We start from the raw sequence: 18877 nt of genomic DNA, 5'->3' as shown, positions 1-18877 counted from the left end.
GTGAGGGGGATATGGAGGTGTCAGGGTGACTTCGACAAGTCAAGCAAGTGGGAGAACACATGGCAGATGCATCCTAATACGGATCAATGTGAAGTCATCCACTTCAGTAGGACAAACAGGAAGGCAGGTTGGGAGCAGTTGGTGGAGGGAGGAACTGGGTGTCCGTGTACACCGCTCACTGAAGGCAAGTGTGCAGGAGCAGCAAGTTGTTCAAGCAACAAATGGTGTGCTGGCCTTTCCTGTCACGGGTTTTGGTGCAGGAGCGAGGGTCATTATATGGGACCCTGGAGTGCACAGCTGGACACTGTGTGCAGCTCCAGTCTCCTTTCCTCAAAGGACACAGAAGTTCGGCACAGGAACAGGCCCTTCGGCCCACAATGTCTGCTGAGCATGACACCGAATTAAACTAATCCTTTTTGCCTGCACGTGATCCATATCCCTCCATTCCCTGCATGCTCACGTGCCTGTCTAAAAGCCTCCAGAACGCCACTACCTTATCTGCCTCCACCACCACCCCCAGCAGGGTGTTCCAGGCACCCACCACTCTGTGTAAAGAACCTACTTCTGATGTCTCCCTTGGACCTTCCTCCTCTGACCTTAAACAGATGTCCTCTGGTATTGGCCATTGCCACCCTGTGGAAAAGGTGCTGGCTGTCCACTCTATCGATGACCCTCATGACCTTATACACCTCTATCAAATCACCTCTCACCCTGCTTTGCTTCAAAGAGAAAATCCCGAGCTCACTCAACCTTTCCTCATAAGACATGCTCTCCAATCCAGGCAGCATCCTGGTAAATCTCCCCTGCACCCTCTAAAGCTTCCACATCTTTCCTGTAATGTGACCAGAACTGAACACAATACTCCAAGTGTGGTCTAACCAGAGTTCTATAGAGCTGCAACATCACTTTGTGGCTCTTGAACTCAATCCCCCGAAGGCCAGCACACCATACGCTTTCTTAACCACTCTATCAACTTGCGCAACAGCTCTGAGGGATCTATGGACTTAGACCCAAAGATCCCTCTGTTCCTCCACACTGCTCAGAATCCTGCCGTTAACCTTGTTCTCCGCCTTCAAGTTCTATCTTTCAAAGTGTATCACTTCACACTTTTCCAGATTGAACTCCATCTTCCACTTCTACACCCAACTCTGCATCCTGTCTATATTCTGTTGTAACCTACAACAAACTTCTACACTATCCATGACACCACCAACCTTTGTGTCATCTGCAAACTTACTAACCCACCCCTCCACTTCCTCATCCAAGTCATTTATAAAAATCAAAGAGCAGGGGTCCCAGACAGATATCTGAGTAACACCACTGGTCACCGACCTCCAGGCAGAATGCTCTCCACCTACTACCACCCTCTGCCTTCTGTAGGCAAGCCAATTCTGAATCCACAAAGCCAAGTTCCATGGATCCCATGCCTCATGACTTTCTGGATGAGCCTACCATGGGGAACCTTGTTAAATGCCTTGCTAAAGTCCATATACACCACATCCACCGCTCTGCCTTCATCTATTTGTTTTGTCACCTCCTCGAAAAACTCACTTAGGCTCGTGAGGCATGACCTGCCTCTCATAGAGCCATGATGACTATCCCTAATAAGACTATGCTTCTCCAAATGCTCATAAATCCTGTCCCTAAGTTGAGTTTTTTTGACAGGGTGACAGGAGAGACTGAGGAAGGTAGAGTTGAGGATGTCATCTATATGGACTTCAGTAAGGCATTTGACAAGGTCCCACATAATCGGTTAATCAAGAGAGTTCAGATGCATGGGGTCAGTGGAGAATTGGCTGTGTGGATCCAGAACTGACTTGCCCGTAGAAGACAGTGTGGTGGTTGAAGGGACTTATTTGGACTGGAGGCCTGTGAGTAGTGGTTCCACAGGAATCTGTACTGGGTCCTCTGCTGTTTGTGATGTATGTAAATGACCTGGATGAGTATGTTGATGGATGGTTTGGTAAGTCTGCAGACAATACCAAGATTGGTGGAGTTGTGAATAATGTAGAAGACTGGCGACGGATGCAGCGTGATATAGATCAGCTGCAGATGTGGGCAGAGAAATGGCAGATGGAGTTTAACCCGCATAAATGTGAGGTCTTGACTAATGTCAAGAGGCAGTTCACTTAAAGGCAAGACCCTTGTGTTGAAGAGGAGAGAGACCTTGGGGTGCAAGTCCATGACTCATTGAAAGTGGCGACACAGGTAGACAGGGTGGTTAAGGCGGCTTATGGAAGGCTTGCATTTATTAATCGGGGTACTGAGTACAGGAGTCAGGAAGTTATGATGCATCTCTGTAAAACTCTGGTTAGGCTGCATTTAGAGTATTGCGTGCAATTCTGGTCACCTCACTATAGGAAGGATATCGAGGCTTTAGAGGGTGCAGAGAAGGTTTACTAGGATGTTGCCTGGATTAGAGGGCATGTGCTATCAGAAGAGGCTGGACAAACTTGGGCTCTCTTCTCTGAGGGGTGATCTGTTGGAAGTGTATAAAATTATGAGGGGCATAGATAGGGTGGACGAGCAATATCTTCTTCCCATTATTGAGCAATCCAATACCAGAGGGCATGCATTTAAGGTGAGAGAGGGTAGGTTCAGAACAGACGCGAGGGGTAAGTTTTTTTTTACTGAGAGAGTGGTGGATGCCTGGAATGTGTTGCCTGATAGGTTGGTGGAGGCAAATTCATTTGGGGGCTTTTAAGAGGGGTTTGGTGGGTACATGAATGAGAGGAAAATGGAGGGATATGGGCATTCTGTAGGTAGGAGGGATTAGCTATGTCAGCACAACACTGTGGGCCGAAGGGCCTGTTCTGTGCTGTACTGTTCTATGTTCCAAGAATCCTCTCCAATAGTTTGCCCACCACTGATGTAAGACTCACTGGTCGATAATTCCTAGGATTATCCCTACTACCTTTCTTGAATAACGGAACATTTTCCATTTTCCAGTGGCCAGGGAGGATGCAAATATCATCGTCAACACACCACCAATCTCTTCCCCCTGGTAACCTGGGGTATATCCCATCTGGTCCCAGGGACTTATCTATCCTAATGTTTTTCAGAAGCTTCAACACTGCCTCTTTCTTAACCTCAACGTGTTCCAGCACATAAGCCTGTTCTGTGTGACGTCACATTCGTCCAAGTCCCTCTCCCTGGTGAACACTGAAGCAAAGGACCTCCCCTACCTCCTCCGCCTCCGTTCCATCCGCTGTTCCTTTCCCCACTTTCCCAGTTGATCTAGGTCTTGTTATAACCTTAGACAACCTTCTTCGTCACCACACCACCAATTCTAGTGTCATTCGCAAACTTACTAATAACACCACCTACAACCTCATCCAAATCGTTAATGTATCTGACACACAACAGGGGACCCAGCACCGATCCCTGCGGCACACCACTGGACACAGGCCTCCAGTCTGAAACCTCCCACCACCTCCCTCTGACTCCTTCCACCGAGCCAATTTTATACCCAATTGGCTCACTCACCCCAGACCTCACCTGATCTCATCTTCTGCACCAGTCTACCAGAGCCTTGCTCTTCAAAAAACTCAAGTAAGGTCCTGACACACAATTTCCCAGGTACGCAGCCATGCTGACTATCCCTTCCCAAATACTGGTAGATCCTGTCTCTCAGAATTCCCTTCAGTGACCTTCCCACCACTGATGTTGGCCTCACCAGCCTGTGGTTCCTTGGCTTGTCCTTGCAGCCCTTAGAGTCACAGATTCATGCAGCAAGGAAACAGGCCCTTCGGCCCAACTGGTCCATGCCGACAAAGATACTCCATCCAAGCTGGTCCCATTTGCCAGTGTCTGGCCCATAACCTTCTCAACCTTTCCAATCCATGTACCTGTCCAACAGTCATTATCGTACCTGCCTCAACCACTTCCTCTGGCAGTTTGTTCCACATGGATACCACCCTTTGTGTAAAAGTTGCCCCTCATGTTCCTCTTAAATCTTTCCTCTTTCACCTGAAACCTCTGCCCTCTAGTTCTTGATTCTCCATCCCTGGGAAAAAGACTGAGTGCATTCACCTTATCTATGCCCCACGTGATTTTATACACTTCTATAAGATCACCTTTCAGTCTCCTACACTCCAAGGAATAAAGTCCTAGCCTGTCCAACCTCTCCCTATAACTCAGCCCCTCAGGTCCTGGCAACATTCTTGTAAATCTTTTCTGCACTCTTTCCAGTTTAACCACATCTTTCCTATAGCAGGGAGACCAAAACTGAACACAATACTCCAACTGCAGCCTCACCAGCGTCCTGTACAACCGCACCACGATCTCCCCACCTTTATATTCAGTGCCCTGACTTAAGGCCAGCATGTCAAACGCCTTCTTCTGCACCGTTTACCTGTGACTCCACTTTCAGTGAACCATATACTTGAACTCCAAGATCCCTCTGTTCTACAACATTCCCCAGGTCCCTGCCGTTCACTGTGAAAGTCCTACCCTCATTTGTCTTCCAAAAATGCAATGCTTCATACTTATCCACATTAAACTCCATTTGCCATTCCTTGGCCCACTTCAGCTGATCAAGATCCCCCTGTAATTTTTGATAACCTTCTTCATTGTCCACTATACCACTTATTTTAGCGTCACCTGCAAACTTACTAACCATGCCTTGTACATTCTCGTCCAAATCGTTGATATAGATGACAAACAACAATGGGCCCAGCACTGACCCGAGGCACGGGCCTCCCATCCGAGAAACATCCTTCCATCATCACCCTCTGCTTTCTACCATCAGGCCAACTGTGTATCCAATTAGCCAGGCCTTCCTGGATTCCATGCGAACTAATCTTGCAGAGCAGCACCTCCCTTCTTAAACATTAGCCACCCTCCAGTCTTCCGATACCTCACCTGTGGCTAACGATGATACAAAAATCTGTCAGGGCCTCAGCAAGTTCTTCCCTCGCTTCCCACAAAGCCCCAGGGTACACTTGGTCAGGCTCCGGGAACACCTCCTCTTTCATATTGTCAATATACTTCAGCACCCCTTTCCCTTTCCCTGAATTCCGTCTTCCCATGACCTTCTCCATGGTAAATACAGACAAAAAGTATTCGTTTGATACCTTCTTTATCTCCCATGGCTCCACACACAGACAACCACACTGATCCTTAATGGGACCTACTCTCCCCGTAGTTACCCGACTGCTCTTAAGATTCTTATAGCATTTCTTGGGATTCTTATTTACCTGATCTGCCAAGGATCTCTCACGTCCCCCTTTTGCCCTCCTGATTTCCTTCTTGTGTGCTCCTACAAGCCTTATCAGGGATTTGCTTGATCCCAGCTGCCTATACATGACGTATGCTCCTTCCTTTTCCCGACCAGAGTCTCAACATCCCTCGTCAACCAAGGTTCCCTCATCCTGCCAGCCTTGCCTTTCTCTCTGACAGGAACATGTTGACCCTGAACTCTCCCCAGCTCACTTTTAAAAACCATCTCATGCCATCAAAATTAGGCCTTGCCCCAGTGCAGGACTTTACTTGTGGACCAGTCCTAGCTCTTTCCATAATTATTTTCAAATAGTTTTATGGAACTGTGGTCACTGACAAAATGCTCTCCCACTGACACTTCAGCCACTTGCCCCGCCTCATTTCCCAATAGGAGGTTGATCATTGCCCCCTCTTCAGTTGGGCCATCTACATATTGCTTGAGTAAACTGGCCTTGGCACATTCTGCCCCATCTAATCCTTTGGCACTATGGCAGTCCCAGTCAATATTAGGTCAGGGCAGTAGAATACAAGAGTCGGGACGTTATATTGCAGCTTTACAAAAAACTTGTTAGGCTGCACTGTGTGCAGTTCTGGTCACCACACTGCAGGAAGGACGTGGTTGTGCTGGAGAGAGTGCAGAGGAGATTCACCGGGAGCTTATGCGGAGAGATTGAACAGGAACTTTAGTCAGGGGGAGAGATTGGATCGCCTGGGCTTGTTTTCCCTGGGGCAGCGGAAGCCGAGGGGTCACCTGACAGAAGAATATTGGATTATGAGAGGCATAGATAGGGTAGGTGGCCAGAAGCTTTTTCTCATGCAACGGGCATCAAAAACAAGAAAGCGTAGGTTTAAGGTGAGAAGATGGAGATTGGGCAGGCGCGGTTGTTTTGATATACATGTGACTAATAAAGATACCTTATTGGGGAGCTGAGGGGTAAATTTTTCTTTCCACACAGAGCGTGGTTGATACCTAGAGCGTGCCGCCAGAGGAATCTGATATAGTCATTGTGTTTAAGAGGCATTTAGACAGACAGTGAAATGGACAAGGCATGGAAGATAGGGACCTGATGTGGGCACCTGCATTAGTGTCGGTGGGTAAAGGGTCAGTCATGTGATGGGCTGAAGGGCCATTCGTGGTGTACAACTCTATGGCTGGCCTTCCACAACCCAGAGACACGCGTTGGGTTCATTGGTCACTGTACGTGTGCGGGTGAGTGGTAGAAGCTGGGGAGAGGTGAAGAGAATGTGGGGAGAATAAAAAAAAGATAGGATGAATGTAAATGGGTCACCATGAACTCAGTGGGCCGAAGGGCCTGCTCCCTCTCCATTACCCCAAGAGGATGAGTGGCCGATTCCTGCTCCCATTTTCTCCATGTGTCTTTAATTTTAGGATAAAGGAAGGGAGGCCTTTTGAACAGAGATTAGAAAATCTTCATGCAGTGGGCTGTAAATGTTTGGAATTCTCTGGAATATCTGGAAGGCTGCAGATGTTGTCACTGGCTGCATTCAGGACAGGGGTCAATAAGAATATCAGAGCATCCAGGGATCAGGTAGGAACATGGCCGGGGCACAGGATCGGCCGGAACTAAGGAACAGTGGAGTAGGCACGAGACCGACCCACAAACTGAGAGGCATCCTTCATTACTCAACAGAACAAGCCTTCAGATTAAGCAAAAAACAATCTGCAGGGGGAACCCAGTGGGTCAGGCAGCATGTGTGGAGGCAGAGGGATGGTCGATGTTTCGGGTCGAGACCCTGCATCAGGACTGGTGCAAGGTCTCAAACTGAAACGCTGACCATCTCTCTGCCCCCACAGATGCTGCCTGACCCACTGAGTTCTTCCAGCAGCTTGTTTTTTGCCCCAGATTCCAGCATCTGCAGTGTCTTGTGTCTCCAAGGCTTCGAATTGATTCAGGCCAGCTGTGTCCTGCAAAATGTCATTCGGTGGGCTTACGCTGGAGGGCAAGAATGGGGCCATCATGTCACCTGGTGCAGAGGAGGTTCACCAGGACGTTGCTTGGCTTGGAGCGATTGGGTGGGTGGGTTTCCTTGGAGCAGAGGGACCTGACTGAGGTGTTCAAGGTTATGAGGGGTAGACAATGAGAAATTCTTCGCCTTAGAAGAAGTCTATGACCAGAGGGCATTGGTTTAAGGTGAGGGGTAGGAGGGTTAGAGAGGATAAGAAAGGACGTGATCTGGAACGCACTGAGGGGGTGCGAGAGGCAGAGACTTTGACAACAGTTAGAACACATCAGATGAGCACTTGATGGCACAGAAGACAGTGGGCTGAGGTGGGAAATGGGATGAGTAGAGAAAGGGATTTGATGGCTTGCACAGACATGGTGGGCTAGTCCAACTGGAATTGCACGTTTCCCCAACAACCAAAAATACGCAACATGGGGTATTGATGGAAATTAATACATTTTACATGAAGAAATTTGACAACATTTTCTCTTATATTCATTTTATAGCCTTCGTGAATTCCAGTTGTTTTCTCTTAGTTCACCTCCTACACCTGAGGTGTGCAGCCTGAGGGGAAAAAGTCACAGAGTTACATTGTATGAAACAGGCCCTCCAGCTCAACTCGTCTCTGACGACCCAGCTGCTAGTCCCATTTGCCCGTGTTTGGCCCATATCCCTCTAAACCTTTCCTATCCATGTACCTGTCCAAGTGTCCTCTAACTGTACCTGCCTCAACCACTTCCTCTGGCAGCTCGTTCCATGCACCCACCACCCTCCGGGTGAAAAAGATGCCCCTCAGGTCATTTTTAAAATCTTTCCCCTCTCACTTTAAATCTATGCCCTCTAGTTTGGACTCCCCTACGCTGGGGAAACGACTTTGACTATTCACCTTCTCTGTGCCCCTCATGATTTTGTTAACCTCTATAAGATCATCCCTCAGCCTCCTACGCTCCAGGGAAAAAAGTCCCAGCCTACCCTTACCACCAGATCCTCCAGTCACAGTACCGTTCTCATAAATCATTTCTGCACCCTCTCCAGTTTGATATCCTTTCTATAACAGGGTGACCAGAACTGCACACAGTACTCCAGACGTGGCCTTGCCAATGTATTGTTTGCTCCATCACCTTGCCTAACTGTGTTACTTTCAAGGAGCTACATACCTGCACCCCTTGGTCTCTCTGTTCTACAACACTCCCCAGAGCCCTGCCATTTACTGTGCAAGTCCTGCCCTGGTTTGTCTACCACAGTGCAACACCTCGCATTTATCTGAATTAAACTCCATCTGCCACTCCTCAGTCCACTGGCCCAGTTGATCTGGATCCTGTTGTAATCTCAGGCAACCTTCTTCACTGTTCACTATACCACCAATTTTAGTGCCATCCATAAACTTATTGATCATGCCGCCTACATTTCCTCCAAAAACAACAATGGACCCAGCACCAAACTCTGTGGCACACTGCTGGTTCGAAGCCTCTAGTCTGATAAACAACGTTCCACCACCACCACCCTCTGCCTCCTACCATAAAGCCAATCTTGTATCCTATTGGCTAGCTCGCTACGGATCCCGCGTAATCTAACTTTCCGGAGGAGTCTACCATGTGGCACCTTGTCAATGGCCTTGCTAAAGTTCATGTAGATAACATCTACCACACTTCCCTCATCTACCTTCTTCATCACCTCTTCAAAAAACTCAAGCAATTTCGTGAGACAATTTCCCACACATGAAGCTATGCTGACCAGTCCTTGCCTTTCCAAATGCATGCAGATCCTGTCTCTCAGAATCCCTTCCAATAATTTAACCACCATTGATGTTAAGCTGTCTGTAGTTCCCAGGATTTTCCTTGCACCCTTTCATAAATAAAGGCACAGCATTAGCCACCCTCCAGTCTTCTGGCACCTCACCTGTGGCTATTGATGATACGTGCATCTCTGCAAAGGGCCCTGCAATTTCTTTCCTGGCTTCCCACAATGTCCTTGGATGCACTTGGTCAGGCCCCAGGGAGTTATCTATCTATTGGTATTGATATATTATTGTCACTTGCATTTTAAGACTTCCAGGTAATGAAAGGCACTCATTTAGAATCTGTTAACTGCAAAAATATGAAAAGCCGACAATATCCCTCAGTGAAGTGGCTGAGACAACAGTTCACAAATACAAGCAGAAGCAGGAGAAGGCCTTTCGACCTCTCATGACCTGCTCCGGTGTTCAATCAGGTTACAGCAGATCTTTAACCTCAAATTCACTTTCCTGCACTAATCCCTAAAAATCAATTCGATCTGTCTTGAACATACTCAGCAACTAAGCCTCTGCAGCCCTCCACCACCCGCTGGGTCAAACATCTTCACGGCTCTGAACTGAATAGCAACCTTCCCAGCCCACCTTGATACTAAGAGGCCTATGTACGTTTTGGTATGATCATCTCTCAGTGGAGTAAACTATGGAGGGTGTAAATCCAATCTGTTTAATCTCTCCATCAAACGTGCCATTCCAAGAATCAGTCTGTGAACCTTCACTGCATCCCCTTCCTGACAAGTACTTGGGTAGAGACACCAGCCACAACATCCCAGATGTAGTCTCACCAAGATCCTGTGAAACTGGAGAAAGGTGTCGCTACTCCTGCAGTGAAGGCCATTACACCATGGCCGCTTACAATACCTGCTTGGTAACTCTGTGGTTCGTGTACAAGGACACTCTGCTCCCGCTGAGCACCAGCATCTTTCAAGTAACTCACTGTTTTGTAAAATTCTTTTATTCTTTCGACTGAAGTGGATGGGCCTGGTTTTCCCCACGTTCTCACCAGCCCAGCCTGTTGCTCATCAGCCTGAGTCAGTGGTGAAATGCGCACAAACACACAGCCATTTAAAATGAATCGTTCCCCCGATCCCCACCCCCAACAGCTCGTGTGGTGCAGTAAACTGAAGAGTGAGAAAAGGACAGGAGGAGGAGCTGCAGACGTAAAGAGTAAACTGAGGAAATCGAACCTTGAAAAACCCAGAAGTTGCCGTCAGCGTCCTCGAACCCTGCGTCGATGTAGTCAGGGAACTCCCACCAGTGCTGGGAGGCCAGAGCTGGGTAACCAGGCTGAAGCTGTCTGTTTCTCAATCTCCACACGTACTTGGACTTAAAAAAGAAGAGCTCCCCGCGGATCATCGAGACCGCGTCAAAGTCCGTGTCACAGGCCTCCGGCTGCAATCAAAGTGGTGATAAATACACCTGTCAGTGGTCATCACAGGGACCCATTTTGTCTCCAGCCAGAGTCACCGTAGAAAACAAACATTCAAAGTACACAGGGGTAAACCAGCAATTCCCCCAAACATCAACATCACCACCCCAAGCCCACCTACGGTCAGCATGGAGAAGGAACCTCACAACATCAGTGCATCCCTTGCTGGGCTGGCTGAATGCAGATCGTGGACAGAAGTTTGTTTGTTGGGTGCCTCTACAACTGGGTTGAGCATTTCACTGCCCCCATCATGAGGATCACAGTGTGGAACGTTGAGAAGATGCCTTGCAAAGGCTGCTTTGACTGCGCTTCCTAAACTTGCAGCCTGAGCAGATCAGTATTCTGGAACTTTGACCCAGCAGCACTGGGAGACCTTCACCGGTCTGGCTTCAGTAGGTCTCCACCTTCAGGGGAGAACGTGGAACAGGCTCTTTGATCCACAATGTCTGTGCTGACCATGATGCCAATCAAACCTAATCCCATCGGCCCGATTCTCTCCGTTCCCCGCCCGTTCAATGCCTCTTAAACATTGTTAAGAACTTGACTGAGTTTTTTTTTTGAAGAGGTGACCAAGAGGATTGATGAGGGCAGGGTGGTAGATGTTGTCTACATGGACTTCAGCAAGGCCTTTGACAAGAAACTGCATGGCAGGCTGAACTGGAAAGGTGAGATCACATGGGATCCAGGGTGAGTGAGCCAACTGGATACAAAACTGGCTCAGTGGATGGAGGCAGAGGGAGGTGGTGGTGGGGGGGGTTTCAGACTGGAGGCCTGTGACCAATGGTGTGCCGCAGAGATCGGTGCTGGGTCCTCTGTTGTTTGTCATCCATATTAACAGTTTGGATGAGAGTGCAGTTGGCGTGGTTAGTAAATTTGGAGTTTAATTCGGATAAGTGTGAGGTGTTGCATTTTAGGAAGACAAATGAGGGCAGGACTTTCACAGTGAATGGTAGGGCCCTGGGGAGTGTTGTAGAACAGAGAGACCTATGAGTACAAGTAGTGTAACGGTTAGCATAACGCTTTACAGTGCCAGCGACCTGGGTTAAATTCTGGCCACTGTCTGTAAGGAGTTTGTACGTTCTCCCTGTGTCTGCGTGGGTTTCCTCCGGGTGCTCCAGTTTCCTCCCACATTCCAAAGACGTACGGGTTTGGAAGTTGTGGGCATGCTACGTTGGCACCCGAAGCGTGGCGACACTTGTGGGCTGCCCCCAGAACACTATGCAAAAGATGCACTTCACCGTGTGTTTTGATGTACATGTGACTAATAAAGATATCTTATCTAACATGGTTTCCTGAGAGTGGTGTTGCAAGGAGACAGGGTGGTGAAGAAGGCTTTTGGCTCACTGATCGTCATTAGTCAGGGCACTGAGTATAGAAGTTGGGATGTTATGTTGCAGTTGTACAAGGTGTTGGTGAGGCTGCATTTGGAATATTGGGTTCAGTTTTGGTCACCTTGCTATAGGAAAGATGTCATTAAGCTGGAAAGAGTGCAGAGGGGATTTACGAGGATGTTGCCGGGACTCGAGGGACTGAGTAATGAAGAGAAGTTGAGCAGGTTGGGACTTTTTTCATTGGAGTGTGGGAGAATGAGGGGTGATCTTATAGAGGTGTATAAAATCATGAGGGGCTTCGATAGGTGAATGGTCACAGCCTTTTTCCCAGGGTTGGGGAATCAAGAACTAGACGGCATAGGTTTAAGAGAGTTAATTGGCACCTGAGGGGCAACTTTCTCACCCAGAGGGTGGTCAGTATATGGAATGAGCTGCCAGAGGAAGTGGTTGAGGCAGGTACATTGATAACATTTAAAAGACACTTGGACAGGTACATGGATAGGAAAGGTTTAGAGGGATATGGGCCAAATGCAGGCAAGCTTAGGTGGGAATGTTGGTCAGCATGGAATAGTTGGGCCAAAGGGCCTGTTTCCGTGCTGTATCACTGGATGACTCCAAAATCGGTGGTGTAGTGGACAGTGAAGAAGGTTATGTAAGATTCCAACAGGATTAACTGGGAAAATGAGCCTAGAGATGGAAGATGGAATTTGACTCAGACAAGTGCGAGGTGACGCATTTTGGGAAGTTAACCAGGGCAGAACTTACAGTGAATGGCAGGGCCCTGGGTCGTGTTGTAGAACAGAGAGAGTGAGGGGTACAGGTACATAGTTCTCTGAAAGGTAGACAGGGTGGCGAAGAAAGCATTGGGCACACTTACCTTCATCAGTCAGGGCACTGAGTACAGGAGTTGGGATGTCATGCTACAACTGAACAAGATGTTGGTAAGACCACACTTGGAGAACTGTGTGCAGCCAGCTATAGGAAGGACGTCATTAAGCTGGAAATGGTGCAGAAAAGATTCACAAGGATGTTGCCGGTACTGGAGGGCTTGAGTTATGAGAGTGGATAGACAGGGGCTTTTCTCCCTGGAGCGCAGGGAGCTCAGGGGTAACCTAATCGAGGTTTAAGAAACCATGAGGGGCATTGATTAGGTGACAGTCTTTTTCCTAGGGTCGGGGAGTCTTTGCCCTTTGCAAAGGTTTAAGGTGAGAAGGGAAAGATTTAAAGGGGACTTGAGGGGCAAGTTTTTCACACAGAGGTTGGTGGGTGTATGGAACGAGCTGCCAGAGGAAGTGGTAGAGGCAGGTACAGTTACAATGTTTAAAAGACATTTAGACAAGTACATGGATAGCAAAGATTTAGAGGGATATGGGCCAAGTGCAGGCAACTAGGACCTGCTCTGGTAGGGAACTTGGTCGGCATGGACAAGTTGGGCTGAAAGGTCTTTTCCCTTGCTGTATAACTGACTCTGACCGAGTTGGGTGCCAGTTTGATACAGTGGGTCCAACTAGTTTTACTGACATGTTTTGATGCAACTGAGTGCCTGGTCAGGGCTCGTGAGGATGGGTTCAGAGTCAAGTCGGCCAAACATTCTGCTGCGAGTAAGAGTTTTACTGGAGCTCAATGACTTTGTTATTAGTGTAACCAATTCCAGTTTCTTTTTTTAAACATTAGCTTCCTTAATTTAAATTCCCTCAGTATCATGGGAGCAATTCATCTTGTCCCGTTGAATCATTACTGTGGTCACTTACACCTCGTGTGGCTGTTACTGACAAAGTGAAATCGAGAAGCACATTTCATGCACACAGCGTGCTGGACAGTGGAGCTACCCAGAGGAGCTGAGGACACCGGCAGTTATTGGACAACTGATAGCAATAGATCTTTCCTGAGGAAGGGGTTTGAGACAAGGCTGAGCAATGGGGTTGATCCATGGATGACCTAACGTGAATGGTGGGGACCCGGATGGGCCACTCCTGGCCCTGCCTCCTGTGATGCAAGGTTCATCCCATTGTACCTCTTTTCCTGGAGAGCCAAGGCTGGGCAACTCGTTCATTTCGGTGTCCTGATCGGAGAAGCTGCTTCCTTTGTGCTGAGCCTGGCCGTACAAGTACTGGATCCCCTGTCTGTCGTCCTCTGCCAGACTCGGTGGGTAGCGGAAAGTGTAGAACGGTGCCATCAGAGACTTTGGGACCTGTGAGTGTTGCAGGCCAAGGACGTGGCCAAACTCGTGAGCTGCCACGTGTAGGAGATCAATACCTGTTCACAGAGCAGAGGATCAGGGTTGGTGTCTGTCAGGATATGCACAGTAACATTTACAGCACTCTCCTGCCCTCGACACTCCTCCTTGGTACCTTTTGTGTCCAGAAATCTACCTCCTCCTCAAAAACAATCAGTGACTTGTAACGGATTCCTTAATCAATGTTGTACCAATGCATCCCCCTCTCACGCTGAATGTTCAAATTCCCAGAATACCGACTTGTCCCCCCCCACCTTCTGTGGCAGACGATTCCATCGGCTCACCTCTGAGGAAGACATTTGTCTACCTCACTCCTAAATGTCTATCCTTGGATCGACCCCACCCAGCCAGGGAATCCCTGTCAGGAATAAGAGCACTGATCAACACATGTAAATATGATATTGTTGCCATCACAGAGACAAGGTTGAAATAAGGGCAGGACTGGCAACTCGATATTTTGGGATATCGAACCTTCAGCGTGAGAGGGGGATGCATTGATACAACATTGATTAAGGAATCCACTACTGCAGTACTGAAGGTGGATATCCGAGAACGCTCTTCAACTGAGGCCGCATGGATAGAACTCTTCCACAAAAGGGGATGATCACTTTGCTGGGAGAACAGAACAGGCCAACTAACAGTCAGCATGAGATTGAGGAGCAGGTCTGTGGACAAATTACAGAGGTGAAAGAACGCAGTAGTGGGGATTTCAGCTTTGCCAGTACTTACAGTGATCGCTTTAGTGTGAAAGGGGAGAGGGGTGGGATCTTTAAAGTGCATTCAGGAGAGCTTTTAGAGCAAGTACATAAATAGTTCAGTGACAGCAGTGCAGGACTGACCAAATCATGGGGAATGTAGCTGGCCAAGTGGGTGAAGTGTCAGGGAGACTTTGAAGATAATGACCATAACTCAAAGTTTCAAGGCAGTTATGGAAAAGGATCAGGATAAGGTCAATGGAAGAGTAAAGGCAGGGACTTCACATTGTAGCAGATTGTGCATCGAGTGGAAGAATGTAGAAGAAAAGGGGTAATCCATGGCAGGAGGACTTGCCTCTGTGGTGGGTTCCTACTAGGTTCTACAACACAGAACAGTACAGCACAGGAACAAGGCCTTTGGCCCATCATGTTGTGCTGAACTAATAACTAGTAATTCAACATCGAACGAAACTAATCCCTTCTGCTTACACAATGTCCATATCCCTCCACTCTCTGCATATTCATGTGTTTATCCAAGAGTTTCTTAAACCCCTCTATTGTATTCCAGGCACCCACCGCTCTCTGTGCAAAAAATCTTGTGCCACACATCTCCTTTAAACTTACCCCCTTTCAACTTAAATGCATGCATGTCAGACATTTTGACCCTGGGAAAAAGATACCGGCTGTCTACTCTATCTATGCTTCTCATAATCTAAAAAAAACCTCTCAGGTCTCCCCTCAGCCTCCGTCGCTCCAGAGAAAACAACCCAACTTTGTCCAACCTCTCCTTTTAGCACATGCCCTCTAATCCAGGCAGCATCCTGGTGAACCTCTTCTACACCCTCTCCACAAACTCCACATCCTTCCTATAATGGGGAGACCAGAATTGAATGCAATAGTCCAGATGTGGCCATATTAGAGTTTCATAAAGCTGCAACAACTTCCTGACTCTTGAGCTCAGTGCCTCGAATAATAAAGGCAAGCATGCCAAACGCCTTTTTTACTGCCCTATCAACCTGGGCAGCCACTTTCAGGGAGCTATGGACTTGGACCCAAGGTCCCTCTGTACATCAACACTTTTAAGGGTCCTGCCATTAACTGTGTACTGTCCCTTTACATTTGATCTCCCAAAGTGCAACACCTCACATTCGGCCGGATTAAACTCCATCTCCCATTTCTCTGCCCATATCTGCAACTGATCTATATCCCACTGTATCCTTTGGCAACCTTCTGCACTATCCACAACACCACCTATCTTTGTATTGTCTGTGAACTTACCAACCCACCCAACCACATTTTCATCCAGATCATTTGCATACATCACAAACAGCAGAGGTCCCAGTATGGACCCCTGCAGAACACCACTGGTCATGGACCTCCAGCCGGAATAAGTCCCATCGACCACTACCATCTGTCTTCTATGGACAAGCCAATTCTGAATCCAAACAGCCAAATCACCATGGATCCAATTTGTCTCAATCTTCTGGATGAACCTACTATGTGGGACCTTGTCAAACACCGTATTAAAGTCAATGTAGACAACATCCACAGCTCTACCCTCATCAATCATCTTCATCACGTCCTCAATGAACTCAATCAAGTTTGTAAGACATGACTTGCCCCGCACAAAGCCATGCTGACTTCTCCCTAATCAGGCCATGGTTTTCCAAATGTTCATGAATCCTATCCCTAAGAATCCCTCACTCACTGATCTATAGTTTCCAGGATTATCCCTATTTCTATTCTTAAACAACAGAACAACATTAGCTACTCGCCAGTCTTCTGGGACCTCACCTGTAGCTAGAGAGGAAAAAAGATCCTCGTCAAGGCCCCAGCAATCTCATCTCTTGGATCTCTCAATAACCTGGGGTATATCCCCATCAGACCCTGGGACTTAACCACCTTAATGTTCTTCAGGAGACCAAGCATTACCATTTCTTTATCTTAAAATGCCTGAGCATATTAGCACACTCCACACTGATCTCATGATCCTCCACATCCGTCTCCTTGGTAAATACTGATGCAAAGTACTCATTTTGGAACTCGCCCACATCCTCCGCCTCCCAAACCCATTATCCCTCCTTTATCCTTGAGTGGTTCTACCATCTTGCTCTTAATGTAGGTGTAGAATGCCTTGGAATTCTCTTTAATCCTACTTGCCAAGGACTTTTCATGGTGCCTCCTGGCTCTCCTAACTCCCTTCATGAGTTCTTTCCTAGCTTCTTTATAATCCTCAAGGGCCCTGTTTGATTTTAGCTTCCTAAATCTTACATATACTTCCTTTTTCTTCCTGAATAAATTCACCACCTCTCTTGACATCCAAGGTTCCCTTACCTTGCCATCCTTGTCCCTCCTTCTTACTGGAACATCCCTGTCCTGTACTCTGTGCAGTTGGTTTTTAAACACCCTCCACGTGTCAGATGTGGACTTGCCCAAAAACAGCTGTTCCCAATTAACTCTCCCTAGCTCCTGCCTAATACTCTTGTAATTTGCCATGCTCCTATTTAATACTCTCCCACAAGGTCCATACTTATCCTTATTCATAGATATCTTAAAACTTAGAGTTCTGATCACTGTTCCCTAAATGTTCTCCCACTGAAAGGTCAGTCACCTGTCCAGGCTCATTACCCAACACCAGGTCCAGTACTGCCCCTCCTCTCGTTGGACTTATCTCCATAGTGATTTAAGAAACTCCCCTGGATGCATCTAACAAATTCTGTCCCGTTTAAACCTCGTGCACTTAGGAGATGCCAGTTTATATTGGGGAAGTTGAAGTTACCCATGACAACAACCGTGTTGTTATTACACCTTTCCCTAATCTGCCTGTATATCTGTTCCACAATGTCCTGGTGGCTACTGGGGGTCTGCAGTATGACCCCATCAGAGTGATTGCAGCTTTCTTATTCTTGAGTTCTACCCATACAGACTCAAGGAACAAGCCCCCCATTATGTCCCCTCTGACAGCAGCTGCGAAATTGTCCAACTAGTGCAACTTCCCCCCCAACCCCCTTTTACCTCTTTCTTTTCTAAAATGTCAAACCCTGGAACATTAAGCATCCAGCCTGTCCCTCTCTCAACCAAGTCTCTGTAATGGCCACAACATCACAGTTCCATGCACTGATCCATGCTCTAAGTTCATCACTCTTACCCCTAATACTCCCAGCATTAAACTAAACACACTTCAACCCGTCCATCTATTTGTGTATTTCCTTGCTCCTGTCTGTCCTTCCTCACAGACTTACTGGCCCTGACATCTACCGTCCTCTCAATCTCTCCACTTTCTGACCTGCTGCTCTGGTTCCCCCACTGCCAAAATAGTTTAAACCTTCCCAAGTAGCACTAGCCAGGATATTTATTCCCCTCCAGTTCAGGTGCAACCTGTCCCTCTTGTACAGGTCACCCCTGCCCCAAAAGAGGTTCCAATGATACAAGAACTTGAAACATTACCCCCTGCACCAGTTCCTCAGTCACACATTCATCTGTTCTATCTTTCTATTCCTGCCTTGACTGGCACGTGGCATCGGGAGTAATCCAGAAATTACTGTCTTCGAGGACCTGCTCTTCAGCCTCTTTCCTACCTCCCTCTACTCACTATACAGGACCTCTTCCCCCTTTCTACCTTTGTCATTGGTGCCAATGTGCACCACGGCCTCTGGCTGCTCACCCTCCCCCTTGAGAATGTTCTGCAGCCACTTCAGGACATCCTCGACCCTAGCGCTGCAAGGCAACACACCATCCTGATGTCTTTCACTGATACAGGGTCACCGGTCTGTCCCCTCACTGTCGAATTTCCTTTCGCTGTTGCTCTGCCCGACCTTACCCTTCTCTCCTGAGCCTCAGAGCCCATCACAGTGCCGCTGACCTGGCTGCTGCTGCTGTGCCCTGATTGGATACTGCTGGGGGGATGACCTAAGGCCACAGTGGAATCCTGCAGTCTGCCTGCTCCCTCTACCTTTGCTGGTGGTCACCAACTACCTGCTGCCTGCAGATTAGGTGTGACCACCTGGCTAAAACTCTTCGTAAGACACAGGAGCAGAATTAGGCCATTCAGCCCATCGAGTCTGCCCCCCATTCAATCATGGCTGATTTTTTTTCTCAACCCCACTCTGTTGCCTTCTCCCTATAACCCTTAACCCCCTTACCAATCAAAAACCTATCAATTTCTGCCTTAAGTACACCCAATGACTTGGCCTCCCACAGCCCTCTGTG

At 47.9% G+C, this 18877-nt stretch overlaps 1 protein-coding gene across 2 annotated transcripts in view; it reads right to left on the bottom strand.

Annotated features, from left to right (window-relative positions):
• The window catches only part of mmp11a (matrix metallopeptidase 11a), a 72138-nt gene that overhangs the window by 24591 nt on the left and 28670 nt on the right, over positions 1-18877 (bottom strand). For both annotated transcript variants that reach the window (XM_052032578.1, XM_052032579.1), the window contains 2 exons: positions 13752-13993; positions 10165-10369 (listed from right to left, as the gene is read on the bottom strand). In XM_052032578.1, coding sequence (XP_051888538.1) covers positions 10165-10369; positions 13752-13993 — 447 coding nt within the window. The remainder of the gene's footprint in view (positions 1-10164; positions 10370-13751; positions 13994-18877) is intronic.

This window comes from Pristis pectinata, chromosome 17 (assembly GCF_009764475.1).
Source record: "Pristis pectinata isolate sPriPec2 chromosome 17, sPriPec2.1.pri, whole genome shotgun sequence".
In the NCBI taxonomy this organism is placed as follows: Eukaryota; Metazoa; Chordata; class Chondrichthyes; order Rhinopristiformes; family Pristidae; genus Pristis; species Pristis pectinata.
This window is presented reverse-complemented; position numbering and strand designations above follow the sequence as displayed.